This window comes from Pristiophorus japonicus, chromosome 27 (genome assembly GCF_044704955.1).
Source record: "Pristiophorus japonicus isolate sPriJap1 chromosome 27, sPriJap1.hap1, whole genome shotgun sequence".
Taxonomy (NCBI): Eukaryota; Metazoa; Chordata; class Chondrichthyes; family Pristiophoridae; genus Pristiophorus; species Pristiophorus japonicus.
This window is the reverse complement of record NC_092003.1, coordinates 16,469,107-16,482,369: the sequence shown is the minus strand read 5'-3', so window position 1 is coordinate 16,482,369 and position 13,263 is coordinate 16,469,107. Positions and strand designations below refer to the sequence as shown.

The 13,263-nt window shown below is 55.4% G+C and overlaps 1 protein-coding gene across 1 annotated transcript in view; it reads right to left on the bottom strand.

The window, feature by feature from the left end:
- Positions 1–6,389: 6,389 nt before the first annotated feature.
- The window catches only part of atg2a (autophagy related 2A), a 176,604-nt gene continuing 169,730 nt past the window's right edge, over positions 6,390–13,263 (bottom strand). Inside the window, exon 42 of the mRNA XM_070868291.1 lies at positions 6,390–11,886. Within this exon, the coding sequence (XP_070724392.1) occupies positions 11,650–11,886 (237 nt within the window). The 3' untranslated portion in view covers positions 6,390–11,649. The remainder of the gene's footprint in view (positions 11,887–13,263) is intronic.

Sequence of the window (13,263 nt, the reverse complement as noted above, 5' to 3'; positions counted from 1 at the left end):
GAGAAGAAATTCCTCCTCATCTCAGTCCCAAATGGCCGACCCCTTATTCTGAAACTATGCCCCCGAGTTCTAGCTTCCCCCATGAGGGGAAACATCCTCTCTGCATCTACCCCCTCAGAATCTTAAGACATTTCAATAAAATCACCTCTCATTCTTCTAAACTCCAACTGAGTACATCATCATCATCATAGGCGGTCCGTACAAGCCCAACCATCTCTGCCAGCAAGCATCCAGGGGCCAGACGTGAGACTGGAGACAGATTTCTGAAAGGGATCCTTTTAAGCTCACTTGTCAAGGCAGCCGCTCATTCTGGGGACAGACGCAATGGTCTTCAATCCTTCCCGAGAGCCATCCAGGTAGAGAATGCTCTGCTTCAGTAGACGACACCAGGTTATGTTACGGATCCTTAAGTGGGTTACCAAAATTGTGTCTTACTTGTTGAATGTCTGAGGAGGTGCTGGTTAAAAGGTCTAATCAAATAAAATTTATTGTGTTGATTTTCAACACTACTTTTTTCCCATTTCATGAGCCTGATTGGCAGCCCGTGGCCCGAGTCTCTCAGGGCAACAAAAAAGTTTTAATAATTCTGTTCTCCGCGAGAGGGGGGCTCCTGTCAACTGAGCGAGCCAATTACAGCAAATAGGGTTTAAGAACTTAAGAAATAGGAGTTGGCCATTGGTACCCTCCACCATTCAGTACGATTATGGCTGATCTGATCATGGGCTCAGCTCCACCTCCCCGCCCGCTCCCCATAACCCATAGTTGCTCTTAAGACTTGGGGCGTGAGTATATTTACTTCCTCGAACCTGTTATATAGGAGTAGGCCATTGGGCCCCTCGAACCTGCTCCGCCCTTCAATAAGATCTCAACTCCACGATCCCCATATCCCTTGATTCACTTATTGCCTGAAAATCTATCGATCTCAGTCTTGAATATATTCAACGCCTGAGCATCCACAGCCTCTGGGAATTCCATCGAAAGATTCACCACCCTCTGAGTGAAGAAATTTCTCCTCTCAGTCCTCCACGATCGCCCCCTTATCCACAGACTGTGACCCCTGGTTCCAGACTCCCCAGCCACGGGAAACAGCCTCTTAGCATCTACCCTGTCAAGCCATTTAGGAAATGTGAGATGTTTCAATGAGATCACCTTCCATTCTTCTAAACTCCAGAGTATAGGCCCAATCTACTCAATCTCTCCTCATACGCCAGCCCTCTCATCCCAGGAATCAGCCTAGTGAACCTCCGTTGTGCCGACTCCAAGGCAAGTATATCCTTCCTTAAGGATATGGTCTCTCTATATAATTACAGTAACACGTTCTTACCCTTGTACTCCAACACTCTTGCAATAAAAGCCAATATATCATCTGCCTCCTGAATTGCTTGCTGTACCGGCATGTTAACTTTCTGTGATGTACAAGAACCCCCAAATCCCTCTGAATCCCAACATTTACTAGTCTCTCGCTGCATAAGAACAGGAGGCCATTCAGCCCCTCGAGCCTGTTACACAGGAACAGGAGGAGGGCCATTCAGCCCATCGAGCCTGTAACATTAGGAACAGGAGGAGGCCATTCAGCCCATCGAGCCTGTTACACAGGAACAGGAGGCAATTCAGCCTATCGAGCCTGTTACACAGGAACAGGAGGAGGCCATTCAGCCCCTCAAGCCTGTTATATTTGGAACAGGAGGAAGCCATTCAGCCCCTCGAGCCTGTTACACAGGAACAGGAGGAGGCCATTCAGCCCCTCGAGCCTGTTACACAGGAACAGGAGGAGGCCATTCAGCCCCTTCAGCCTGTTACACAGGAACAGGAGGAGGCCATTCAGCCCCTCGAGCCTGTTACACAGGAACAGGAGGAGGCCATTCAGCCCATCGAGCCTGTTACACAGGAACAGGAGGAGGCCATTCAGCCCCTCGAGCCCGTTACACAGAAACAGGAGAAGGCCATTCAGCCCCGCGAGCCTGTTACACAGGAACAGGAGGAGGCCATTCAGCCCCTCGAGCCTGTTGCACAGGAACAGGAGGAGGCCATTCAGCCCCTCGAGCCTGTTACACAGAAACAGGAGGCCATTCAGCCCCTCGAGCCTGTTACACAGGAACAGGAGGAAGCCATTCAGCCCCTCGAGCCTGTTACACAGGAACAGGAGGAAGCCATTCAGCCCCTCGAGCCTGTTACACAGGAACAGGAGGAGGCCATTCAGCGCCTCGAGCCTGTTACATTAGGAAAAGGAGGAGGCCATTCAGCCCCTCGAGCCTGTTACACAGGAACAGGAGGAGGCCATTCAGCCCCTCAAGCCTGTTACACAGGAACAGGAGGAGGCCATTCAGCCCCTCGAGCCTGTTACACAGGAACAGGAGGAGGCCATTCAGCCCCTTCAGCCTGTTACACAGGAACAGGAGGAGGCCATTCAGCCCTGCGAGCCTGTTACACAGGAACAGGAGGAGGCCATTCAGCCCCTCGAGCCTGTTACATAGGAACAGGAGGAGGTCATTCAGCCCCTCGAGCCTATTACATAGGAACAGGAGGAGGCCATTCAGCCCCGCGAGCCTGTTACACAGGAACAGGAGGAGGCCATTCAGCCCCTCGAGCCTGTTACACAGGAACAGGAGGAGGCCATTCAGCCCCTCGAGCCTGTTACACAGGAACAGGAGGAGGCCATTCAGCCCCTCGAGCCTGTTACACAGGAACAGGAGGAGGCCATTCAGCCCCTCGAGCCTGTTACACAGGAACAGGAGGAGGCCATTCAGCCCCTTCAGCCTGTTACACAGGAACAGGAGGAGGCCATTCCGCCCCTTCAGCCTGTTACACAGGAACAGGAGGAGGCCATTCAGCCCCTCGAGCCTGTTACACAGGAACAGGAGGAGGCCATTCAGCCCTGCGAGCCTGTTACACAGGGACAGGAGGAGGCCATTCAGCCCCTCGAGCCGGTTACACAGGAACAGGAGGAGGCCATTCAGCCCCTCGAGCCTGTTACATTAGGAACAGGAGGATGCCATTCAGCCCCGCGAGCCTGTTACACAGGAACAGGAGGAGGCAATTCAGCCTATCGAGCCTGTTACACAGGAACAGGAGGAGGCCATTCAGCCCCTCAAGCCTGTTACACAGGAACAGGAGGAAGCCATTCAGCCCCTCGAGCCTGTTACACAGGAACAGGAGAAGGCCATTCAGCCCCTCGAGCCTGTTACACAGGAACAGGAGGAGGCCATTCAGCCCCTTCAGCCTGTTACACAGGAACAGGAGGAGGCCATTCAGCCCATCGAGCCTGTTACACAGGAACAGGAGGCCATTCAGCCCCTCGAGCCCGTTACACAGAAACAGGAGAAGGCCATTCAGCCCCGCGAGCCTGTTACACAGGAACAGGAGGAGGCCATTCAGCCCCTCGAGCCTGTTGCACAGGAACAGGAGGAGGCCATTCAGCCCCTCGAGCCTGTTACACAGAAACAGGAGGCCATTCAGCTCCTCGAGCCTGTTACACAAGAACAGGAGGAAGCCATTCAGCCCCTCGAGCCTGTTACACAGGAACAGGAGGAAGCCATTCAGCCCCTCGAGCCTGTTACACAGGAACAGGAGGAGGCCATTCAGCCCCTCGAGCCTGTTACACAGGAACAGGAGGAGGCCATTCAGCCCCTCAAGCCTGTTACACAGGAACAGGAGGAGGCCATTCAGCCCCTCGAGCCTGTTACATAGGAACAGGAGGAGGCCATTCAGCCCCTCGAGCCTGTTACACAGGAACAGGAGGCCGCCATTCAGCCCTGCGAGCCTGTTACACAGGAACAGGAGGAGGTCATTCAGCCCCTCGAGCCTATTACATAGGAACAGGAGGAGGCCATTCAGCCCCGCGAGCCTGTTACACAGGAACAGGAGGAGGCCATTCAGCCCCTCGAGCCTGTTACACAGGAACAGGAGGCCGCCATTCAGCGCCTCGAGCCTGTTACATTAGGAAAAGGAGGAGGCCATTCAGCCCCTCGAGCCTGTTACACAGGAACAGGAGGAGGCCATTCAGCCCTGCGAGCCTGTTACACAGGAACAGGAGGAGGCCATTCAGCCCCGCGAGCCTGTTACACAGGAACAGGAGGAGGCCATTCAGCTCCTCAAGCCTGTTACACAGGAACAGGAGGAGGCCATTCAGCCCCTCGAGCCTGTTACACAGGAACAGGAGGAGGCCATTCAGCCCCTCGAGCCTGTTACACAGGAACAGGAGGAGGCCATTCAGCCCTGCGAGCCTGTTGCACAGGAACAGGAGGAGGCCATTCAGCCCCTCGAGTCTGTTACACAGGAACAGGAGGAAGCCATTCAGCCCCTCGAGCCTGTTACACAGGAACAGGAAGAGGCCATTCAGCCTCTTGAGCCTGTTACACAGGAACAGGAGGAGGCCATTCAGCCCCTCGAGTCTGTTACACAGGAACAGGAGGAAGCCATTCAGCCTCTTGAGCCTGTTACACAGGAACAGGAGGAGGCCATTCAGCCTCTCGAGCCTGTTACACAGGAACAGGAGGAGGCCATTCAGCCCTGCGAGCCTGTTACACAGGAACAGGAGGAGGCCATTCAGCCTCTTGAGCCTGTTACACAGGAACAGGAGGAAGCCATTCAGCCTCTTGAGCCTGTTACACAGGAACAGGAGGAAGCCATTCAGCCTCTTGAGCCTGTTACACAGGAACAGGAGGAGGCCATTCAGCCCCTCGAGCCTGTTACACAGGAACAGGAGGAGGCCATTCAGCCCCTCGAGCCTGTTACACAGGAACAGGAGGAGGCCATTCAGCCCCTCGAGCCTGTTACACAGGAACAGGAGGAGGCCATTCAGCCTCTTGAGCCTGTTACACAGGAACAGGAAGAGGCCATTCAGCCTCTTGAGCCTGTTACACAGGAACAGGAGGAGGCCATTCAGCCCCTCGAGCCTGTTACACAGGAACAGGAGGAGGGCCATTCAGCCCCTCGAGCCTGTTACACATGAAAAGGAGGCCATTCAGCCCCTTAATTCTGTTCCCCAATCAGATTGTGGTTGATATGTACCTCAACTCCATTTACCCACGTTAGCTCTATATCGTTTGGTCAAGACTCCTGATCTCCGCTGTCCTGGGTCATGCTGCTGCCTGTACTGTCCCCAGTTTCTCATTATTCTGTAGCAGCAGCTTATAATTAAGACGAGCAGCCCTCCCACTTCTATCTCTCTCAGATATATAAACGGTATCGAATATCTTCCACTTCCGCCCCCGGAATCAGATTAAACACAGCCTCGTTCAACTACTGAACTCCTGACTTACTGTGTTTCTGAAACTACATATCCCTCGGTCTTCATGTAATTGGCCCTGTTCCACTGTGCAAGTTAGTGTAAAGCTCTACAGTGTGCAGCCCTGGATCTGTCGGTATCTCCCTCGCCTCTGAGTCAGGTGGTCATGGGTTCGAGTCCCACTCCAGAGGCTTAATCACATAATCCAGGCTGGCATTCCCAGTGCAGTACTGAGGGAGTGCCACACTGTCGGAGGGGCAGTACTCAGGGAGCGCCGCACTGTCGAAGGGGCAGTACTGAGGGAGCCCCGCACTGTCGGAGGGTCAGTACTGAGGGAGCGCCGCACTGTGGGAGAGACAGTACTGAGGGAGCGCCGCACTGTCAGAGGGGCAGTACTGAGGGACGCCGCATTGTTGGAGGGGCAGTACTGAGGGAGTGCCACACTGTCGGAGGGGCAGTACTGAGGGAGCACCGCGCTGTCGGAGGGGCAGTACTGAGGGAGCGCTGTAGTGTCGGAGGTGCCGTCTTTCAGATGAGACGTTAAACCAAGGCCCCTTCTGCCCTCACGGGTGGATGTAAAAGATCCCAGGGCCACTCGTGGAAGAGCAGCAGGGGGCAGCTCTCCCCGGTGTCCTGGGGCCAATATTTATCCCTCAATCAACATCACTAAAACATGATTTGGTCATTATCACATTGCTGTGTGTGGGAGCTTGCTGTGCGCAAATCGGCTGCCGTCTTTCCCACATTACAACAGTGACTGCACTTCAAACATACTTCATTGGCTGTAAAGTGTTTTGGGACGTTCAGAGGTGGCGAAAGGCACTATATAAATATAAGTTCCTTCTTGGCCTCCTTCCAAGGCAAGAGAGACTGATGATGACACAGCCTTTCCTGTAGAACTATATCCCAGCAAGGAACAATGGTCAGATCATCAAATACTTGAAGGGATAAATCTGCCGGGCTGTGGGGAAAGCAGGGGGGTAGTGAGACTAATTGGACAGCTCTTGCAAAGGGCCAGCACAGGCATGATGGGCCGAACAACCTCCTTCTGTGCTGTAACACGCCAGGGAGACAATTACAGAAGATTCAGACTGGCAGCGAAACCGAGAGAAAGAACGCGCCCGTCAAACACCTTGCAATTCACCGTGACACGTGGAAACCCTTTTGTTTTTTTTAAATAATTGCACTTAAACATCTTTTATTACATAAGTTGTGTGTGATTTTTTTTTTTATATAATTTTTTTTACACGTGTATGAACACGGATTAACACTCATATTACACAGGTGGATGAGGAATGGAGGGGGCAGTCAGCACGCACGCACACGTTTACACACACACAGCGTTTCGATGGCGCGCAAGGGACCAGCGAAGTCCTCTCACCTCGCACGCTCCACACTAGCATCTACTGTACAGCCAGGCCCCATACATTCTTTGGAAGTACAATAGGGGGGGGGGGGGGCTCAAAATCTTCACCTCCTCTCTTCCCCGCCGCCCCTCCATCTTGAAGGCACCGGCTCTCACTGGGGTACGGATGCCACATACCCTGTGGCACCTCGCACGAGTGGCCTTATATTTTAAACATGCCAGCTATTCGACTGCAGTCGGCATCACTGTCCGGGTCTTGGTCTCGCCCGGTGACTCGCACTTTCCGGTGAGCAGGAGCCGATCCCTCTTTGTTTCCCTCGTCCCTGTCCCTCCCTCACAGAAGGTTCGGTGGGGGTGATTCCAGGTCCCGAGCACTGCTCGTTGTTAAGACTAAGCTGGGTCCAGACTGAGGCTGGGAGCTTGCTGGTCAGTGTTAAGTTTCTGATCTGCGGGGTGGAGGAACTGAGGCGCTGAATATTCGGCCGTATGCAGTCCGCTTGAGACGCTCACTTCTATGGACAGCGCGTTTGGGAGCACAGACTGAAGCCCCTTCAGCCAGAGACGAACACACAGGCAATACATTTTCTGTGTGTGTGTGTGTGTGTGTCAGTGTCACTGAAACTGGAATCGCTCTTTAGACAGAATGAATTTCACCGCAGTTAGTGCAGAGGTGGTCTACGTTCTGGCGAAGTGTATTCGACGCGGCTCGCCCTTCTACAGACAAGTTACACAGAGCTGGAACCGGGACCGTTCAAGTGCAGACCCCCAGACCCAAACCGGTCACCCCCACACCCTGACTTTGCCCCAAACTGGTTGCCGCGTCTCTCCCTCGGTGGAACCAACCGTTACAATATCTGCGCCGTTGAACAACCGTCTGGGTTGAGATACTTCATGACATACCCCCCTCCAAGAGAATAGGTGCCTGTTACATAAGCGTCAGCCATATATTCTCTCCCCCCTCCACTTTTCCACCTCTTCTGAAGGGGCTCAGGTCCTGTTGGGAGGTGGCACTGCAGCGCCACCTCTGGGTGGGAAGATGCAATTATACCGTGACAAGTTGACATAGCCAATTCCTGTCAGAAATGTGGACAAAGGAATTGATTGGCGGGGTGAAGTATACACAGAAGCTTGATATTAAATATAATTAAGGTAGTTCACACCTCAACCGTTCTGAATCGTCAAGCCTGGCTACAGGGCGTTGAATTCATTCATCGGTGAGTGTTATCGGCAAAATTAAATCTTAAAAATTCTCTCTCTCTCTCTATATATATTATATAGATTTCAATTAAAAATCTCAAATCATCTCCCATACATGCAGTGTAAATGAACTCACCAGGAAAACTGGGACTAGCACTCTAATTCACTCTGCCTTTCTCAGCCGTGAAATATTGCTCCAGATTTCATATGGAGTTAATGTAGAAATGAATAAAAACAGCGTAAATTTAGGGGGCACTAGTCTTCAAGCTGTTTGAAATGTTTTAATACATCTTCTAGCATGCCAGTATATTACTGATTCTAACAATTCTCTGCCCTCCCCCCCTCAGCTTCCCCACAGTTACTTTAGTTCTAAACTGTCTCGAACCTCGCTGAGATTTGGATAGTCTCCACACCACCAACTTGCATTTATATAGCACCTTTAACTCAGTAAAACATCCCAAGGCGCTTCACAGGAGCGACTATCAGACTGAATTTGACCCCAAGCTGCACGAGGAGATATTAGGACAGGTGACCAAGAGCTAGGATTTTAAAAATGTCTTAAAGGAGGAGAGAGAGGCGGAGAGGTTTAGGGAGGGAGTTCCAGAGCTTGGGGCCCAGGCAGCTGAAGGCACGGCCACCGATGGTGGAGCGATTATAATCAGGGATGCTCAAGAGGGCAGAATTAGAGGAGGGTAGGGATCTCGGGGGGTTGTGGGGCTGGAGAAGATTACAGAGATAGGGAGGGGCGAGGGCCATGGAGGGATTTGAATACGAGGATGAGAAATTTGAAATCGAGGTGTTGCCAGACTGGGAACAAATGTCGGTCAGTGAGCACAGGGGGTGATGGGTGAGCGGGACTTGGTGCGAGTTAGGACACAGGGCAGTGAGCACAGGGGGTGATGGGTGAGTGGGACTTGGTGCGAGTTAGGACACGGGGCAGCGAGCACAGGGGGTGATGGGTGAGCGGGACTCGATGCGAGTTAGGACACAGGGCAGTGAGCACAGGGGGTGATGAGTGAGTGGGACTCGGTGCAAGTTAGGACACGGGGCAGCGAGCACAGGGAGTGATGGGTGAGCGGGACTCGGTGCGAGTTACGACACGGGGCAGCGAGCACAAGGGGTGATGGGTGAACGGGACTCGGTGCGAGTTAGGACACGGGGCAGTGAGCACAGGGGGTGATGGGTGAGCGGGACTCGGTGCGAGTTAGGACACGGGGCACAGGAGGTGATGGGTGAGTGGGACTCGGTGTGAGTTAGGACACGGGGCACAGGGGGTGATGGGTGAGCGGGACTCGGTGCGAGTTAGGACACGGGGCAGTGAGCACAGGGGGTGATGGGTGAGCGGGACTCGGTGCAAGTTAGGTCACGGGGCACAGGGGGTGATGGGTGAGCGGGACTCGGTGCGAGTTAGGACACGGGGCACAGAGGGTGATGGGTGAGTGGGACTCGGTGTGAGTTAGGACACGGGGCACAGGGGGTGATGGGTGAGCGGGACTCGGTGCGAGTTAGGCTACGACTGCCCGTCCTCTGCACGTAGGCAATGACGGCTGCACGATGGCCGGCTGTTTGGCCATGGAGGGAATCGCAGCCCAGCACCCCCCATTCGGTGCAGGACTGGGGAAGCGGAGTTAGGTTTGCGTGGCTCGGTCTCGAGATCAGCACAGTGGGACACGCAACCCGAGTGCTTCCCGATGTGGATCAGTGCGGGGCTCCCTGCGGTGGTCTGAGAATTCCCCAATCGCCCCCTCCTCCCTCCCGGACCAGTGTAAGGATCCTTCTGCTCAGCTACGTCCCCCACCTCCGTCCATTTTTGGAACTGAATGTAACCTTACCCGGACTGGGCCCCCCGGTTACCCGTTGCCGCGATACTCTCCAGCACAGCTCCTCCGGTCGGTCAGGCTGTGCCGGCCTCCGCTTGGGAGCTAAGCGCAGACACCCCGGTGTGCCTGCGGTAACTCGCATCTCGCTCAGTATCGCCCCGCTGCCTTTCAGTTCCTGTTTCACGGTGGGCTGTGCGCGGGTAGTGCGGGCAGGGGGTAGTGGGATAGTTTAGCGGTTAATTAGGACATTTAGTTTCCCCCCTCTGGTGCCACACACTCCCACAAATGTTCTCCCCTGCCCTGTGTCGCTCTCACTCCGCTCCCCATGCCTCCCTGATACCAGTCCCTCAGAGGGCGAGGCAGCCCGCCCCAGATTTTAACTCCTGCGCTGTGGGAAGTGCTTAGGCTCCACACGGCCCGCCCTGGAGCGGCGGGGATAATACAGTCCGCGGGGATAATTTGCCTCTCCGTGCCCCCGGTGCGCTCGGGAGCGATGCCCTATCTTGTGTTAACCCGGGCCCCGAGTCCTGAGAGAGACCAGCCCCGTGATCTGGGCACTAATGAGGGAGACATTCAGCGATGCGGTGAGCCTGCTTTTACCCAGGGCCTCCGAGGGTACAACCTCCAGTCTGTAACCGCTCCCCCTCCGCGGTTCAGTTTATCGACAGACATCGTCTCTTGTGGCCCGCGATGGGTGGTGGAGCCGGGGGGGGTGGGGGTGTCGGTTTCGCACGCACGGCCCCCCACCCAGGGGGAGCATCCTTTCGCTGCGAGTCAAAGCGGCCGGATATTCGGTCGGCTATTCAACTGCAGCGGGCGTCACACTCGAAACCCCCCCCGCCCCCCCCCCCGGTCTTGACATGGCCGCTGTTGGGATACCCGGAGTGGCGATTCTTGGCCTGCCGTCACTCACAGACTGGATCACCACAGGGATCCAGCCAGTGATCGAAAGCCTTGGTCGGGATGCGAGGTTTGGTTGAGGGGTGCGTTCCTCGCTCAAAGTCCGGCGGCGGCATGATCCGGGTAGGCAGACGGCAAACGCATCTCTCCTCTCGGCTCAGCTGGGCTCGGAGAATGAGCCGCAGCCCCACGCTGGCGGGGGGGGGGGGGGGGGGGGAAAGAGAGAAGGGCACTGTCGATTGTGTCAGTCCGACTCCAAGTGCCCCTTTGCAGACGGGTTGTGAGTAGCAGTGCCTGCTCACGCTGACCGACACAGAGAGGGAGTTCTGCACCCCTCACAGTCTGCAGAGGGACCTCGTACCCAGGTGCCCGAGCGGAACAGGCTGTGTCTGATTCCCCCCCCCGCCCCCCCCCCCTGAGCGCCCATCCTCCTGGAGCACACAGTCGCCCCGTTCCAGTAACGCAGCACCAACACATTTCGGGACCCACGCTCGGTGTTCCCAGTTTCTGGGACGGCTGCACTCCGCGGGGAGGGGGGAGGGGAGGGGGAAGGGAGGGGAGGGGGAGGGGAGGGGAAGGGAAGGGAGGGGGAGGGGAGGGGAGGGCCCGCACAGCCTCCTGCCCTGACGTCACCTCAGTCTTCGCGCAGTAACCGTGGAGACACGAGTCGAGACCAGACACGTGGCGAGTTTTTCCAAACTTCCATTCTCTGAAACGAGTTGCTGTAATTCATTTGTAGCTTTTGTAAGCCCCCCCCGGGGGGAGTTTTTTTGCGAGGAGGAGGCGGGGAAGAATATATTCAATGTTTTAGTTCTGCCCCCCCCCCCTACTGATTTAACACTGGTTCTTGCTACATTCGCGCACACACAGACACACACCCACACGCACACCCAGACAGACAAGGGTCTGTGCAGTTCAGCGATCGCATGGACTGTGCGGAGAGGGATACCTGGTCTCGCTCGCCAGGTGTCGCTGCGTCCGTCCCTCAGGTTAGTAATTCTACACGAAGAGCTCCGTTTTCGCTAATCTGAAGCGCAGTTCGCTTGAAGCCGACTGAAGCGGATGGCACTTTCCTCATTATTAAATCATCGTCACGAAAAAAAAAACGGCAACATAATCCGTGGGCGGGAGATGGCCGGCTAGTCCTGGGGTTCGTCTGTCCGCCACTTCAGGCTGTCTTCCTTCCGGGCGTCCGGCTTGATCTGGTTACGCATCCCCCCGAGGAGGTTGGACGTGGCCTCGGTGGCCACGATCAGCGGCTTGACCACAGTGGGCGGGATTTGCCTCAGGACCCCGCCCACGGCCCCCGTGAAGCCCTTTTGCTCGTGGCCCCTTGCCGCCACATCGCAAATGGTCTGAGCCGTGTCGATGACACCCTGGAGCGAGAGAAGGGAGAGGAACGCAGAGGTTAGCCAACAGCTCGGCTTATTGAATTAACAGGAGGCCATTCAGCCCCTCGAGCCTGTTACATTAGGAACAGGAGGAGGCCATTCAGCCCCTCGAGCCTGTTACATTAGGAACAGGAGGAGGCCATTCAGCCCCTCGAGCCTGTTACATTAGGAACAGGAGGAGGCCATTCAGCCCCTCGAGTCTGTTACACAGGAACAGGAGGAGGCCATTCAGCCTCTCGAGCCTGTTACATTAGGAACAGGAGGAGGCCATTCAGCCCCTCGAACCTGTTACATTAGGAACAGGAGGAGGCCATTCAGCCCCTCGAGCCTGTTACATTAGGAACAGGAGGCCATTCAGCCCCTCGAACCTGTTACACAGGAACAGGAGGAGGCCATTCAGCCCCTCGAGCCTGTTACATTAGGAACAGGAGGAGGCCATTCAGCCCCTCGAGCCTGTTACATTAGGAACAGGAGGCCATTCAGCCCCTCGAGCCTGTTACATTAGGAACAGGAGGAGGCCATTCAGCCCCTCGAACCTGTTACACAGGGACAGGAGGAGGCCATTCAGCCCCTCGAGCCTGTTACACAGGAACAGGAGGAGGCCATTCAGCCCCTCGAACCTGTTACACAGGAACAGGAGGAGGCCATTCAGCCCCTCGAGCCTGTTACATTAGGAACAGGAGGAGGCCATTCAGCCCCTCGAGCCTGTTACATTAGGAACAGGAGGAGGCCATTCAGCCCCTCGAGCCTGTTACATTAGGAACAGGAGGAGGCCATTCAGCCCCTCGAGTCTGTTACACAGGAACAGGAGGAGGCCATTCAGCCTCTCGAGCCTGTTACATTAGGAACAGGAGGAGGCCATTCAGCCCCTCGAACCTGTTACATTAGGAACAGGAGGAGGCCATTCAGCCCCTCGAGCCTGTTACATTAGGAACAGGAGGCCATTCAGCCCCTCGAACCTGTTACACAGGAACAGGAGGAGGCCATTCAGCCCCTCGAGCCTGTTACATTAGGAACAGGAGGCCATTCAGCCCCTCGAGCCTGTTACATTAGGAACAGGAGGAGGCCATTCAGCCCCTCGAACCTGTTACACAGGAACAGGAGGAGGCCATTCAGCCCCTCGAGCCTGTTACACAGGAACAGGAGGAGGCCATTCAGCCCCTCGAACCTGTTACACAGGAACAGGAGGAGGCCATTCAGCCCCTCGAGCCTGTTACATTAGGAACAGGAGGAGGCCATTCAGCCCCTCGAGCCTGTTACATTAGGAACAGGAGGAGGCCATTCAGCCCCTCGAGTCTGTTACACAGGAACAGGAGGAGGCCATTCAGCCCCTCGAGTCTGTTACACAGGAACAGGAGGAGG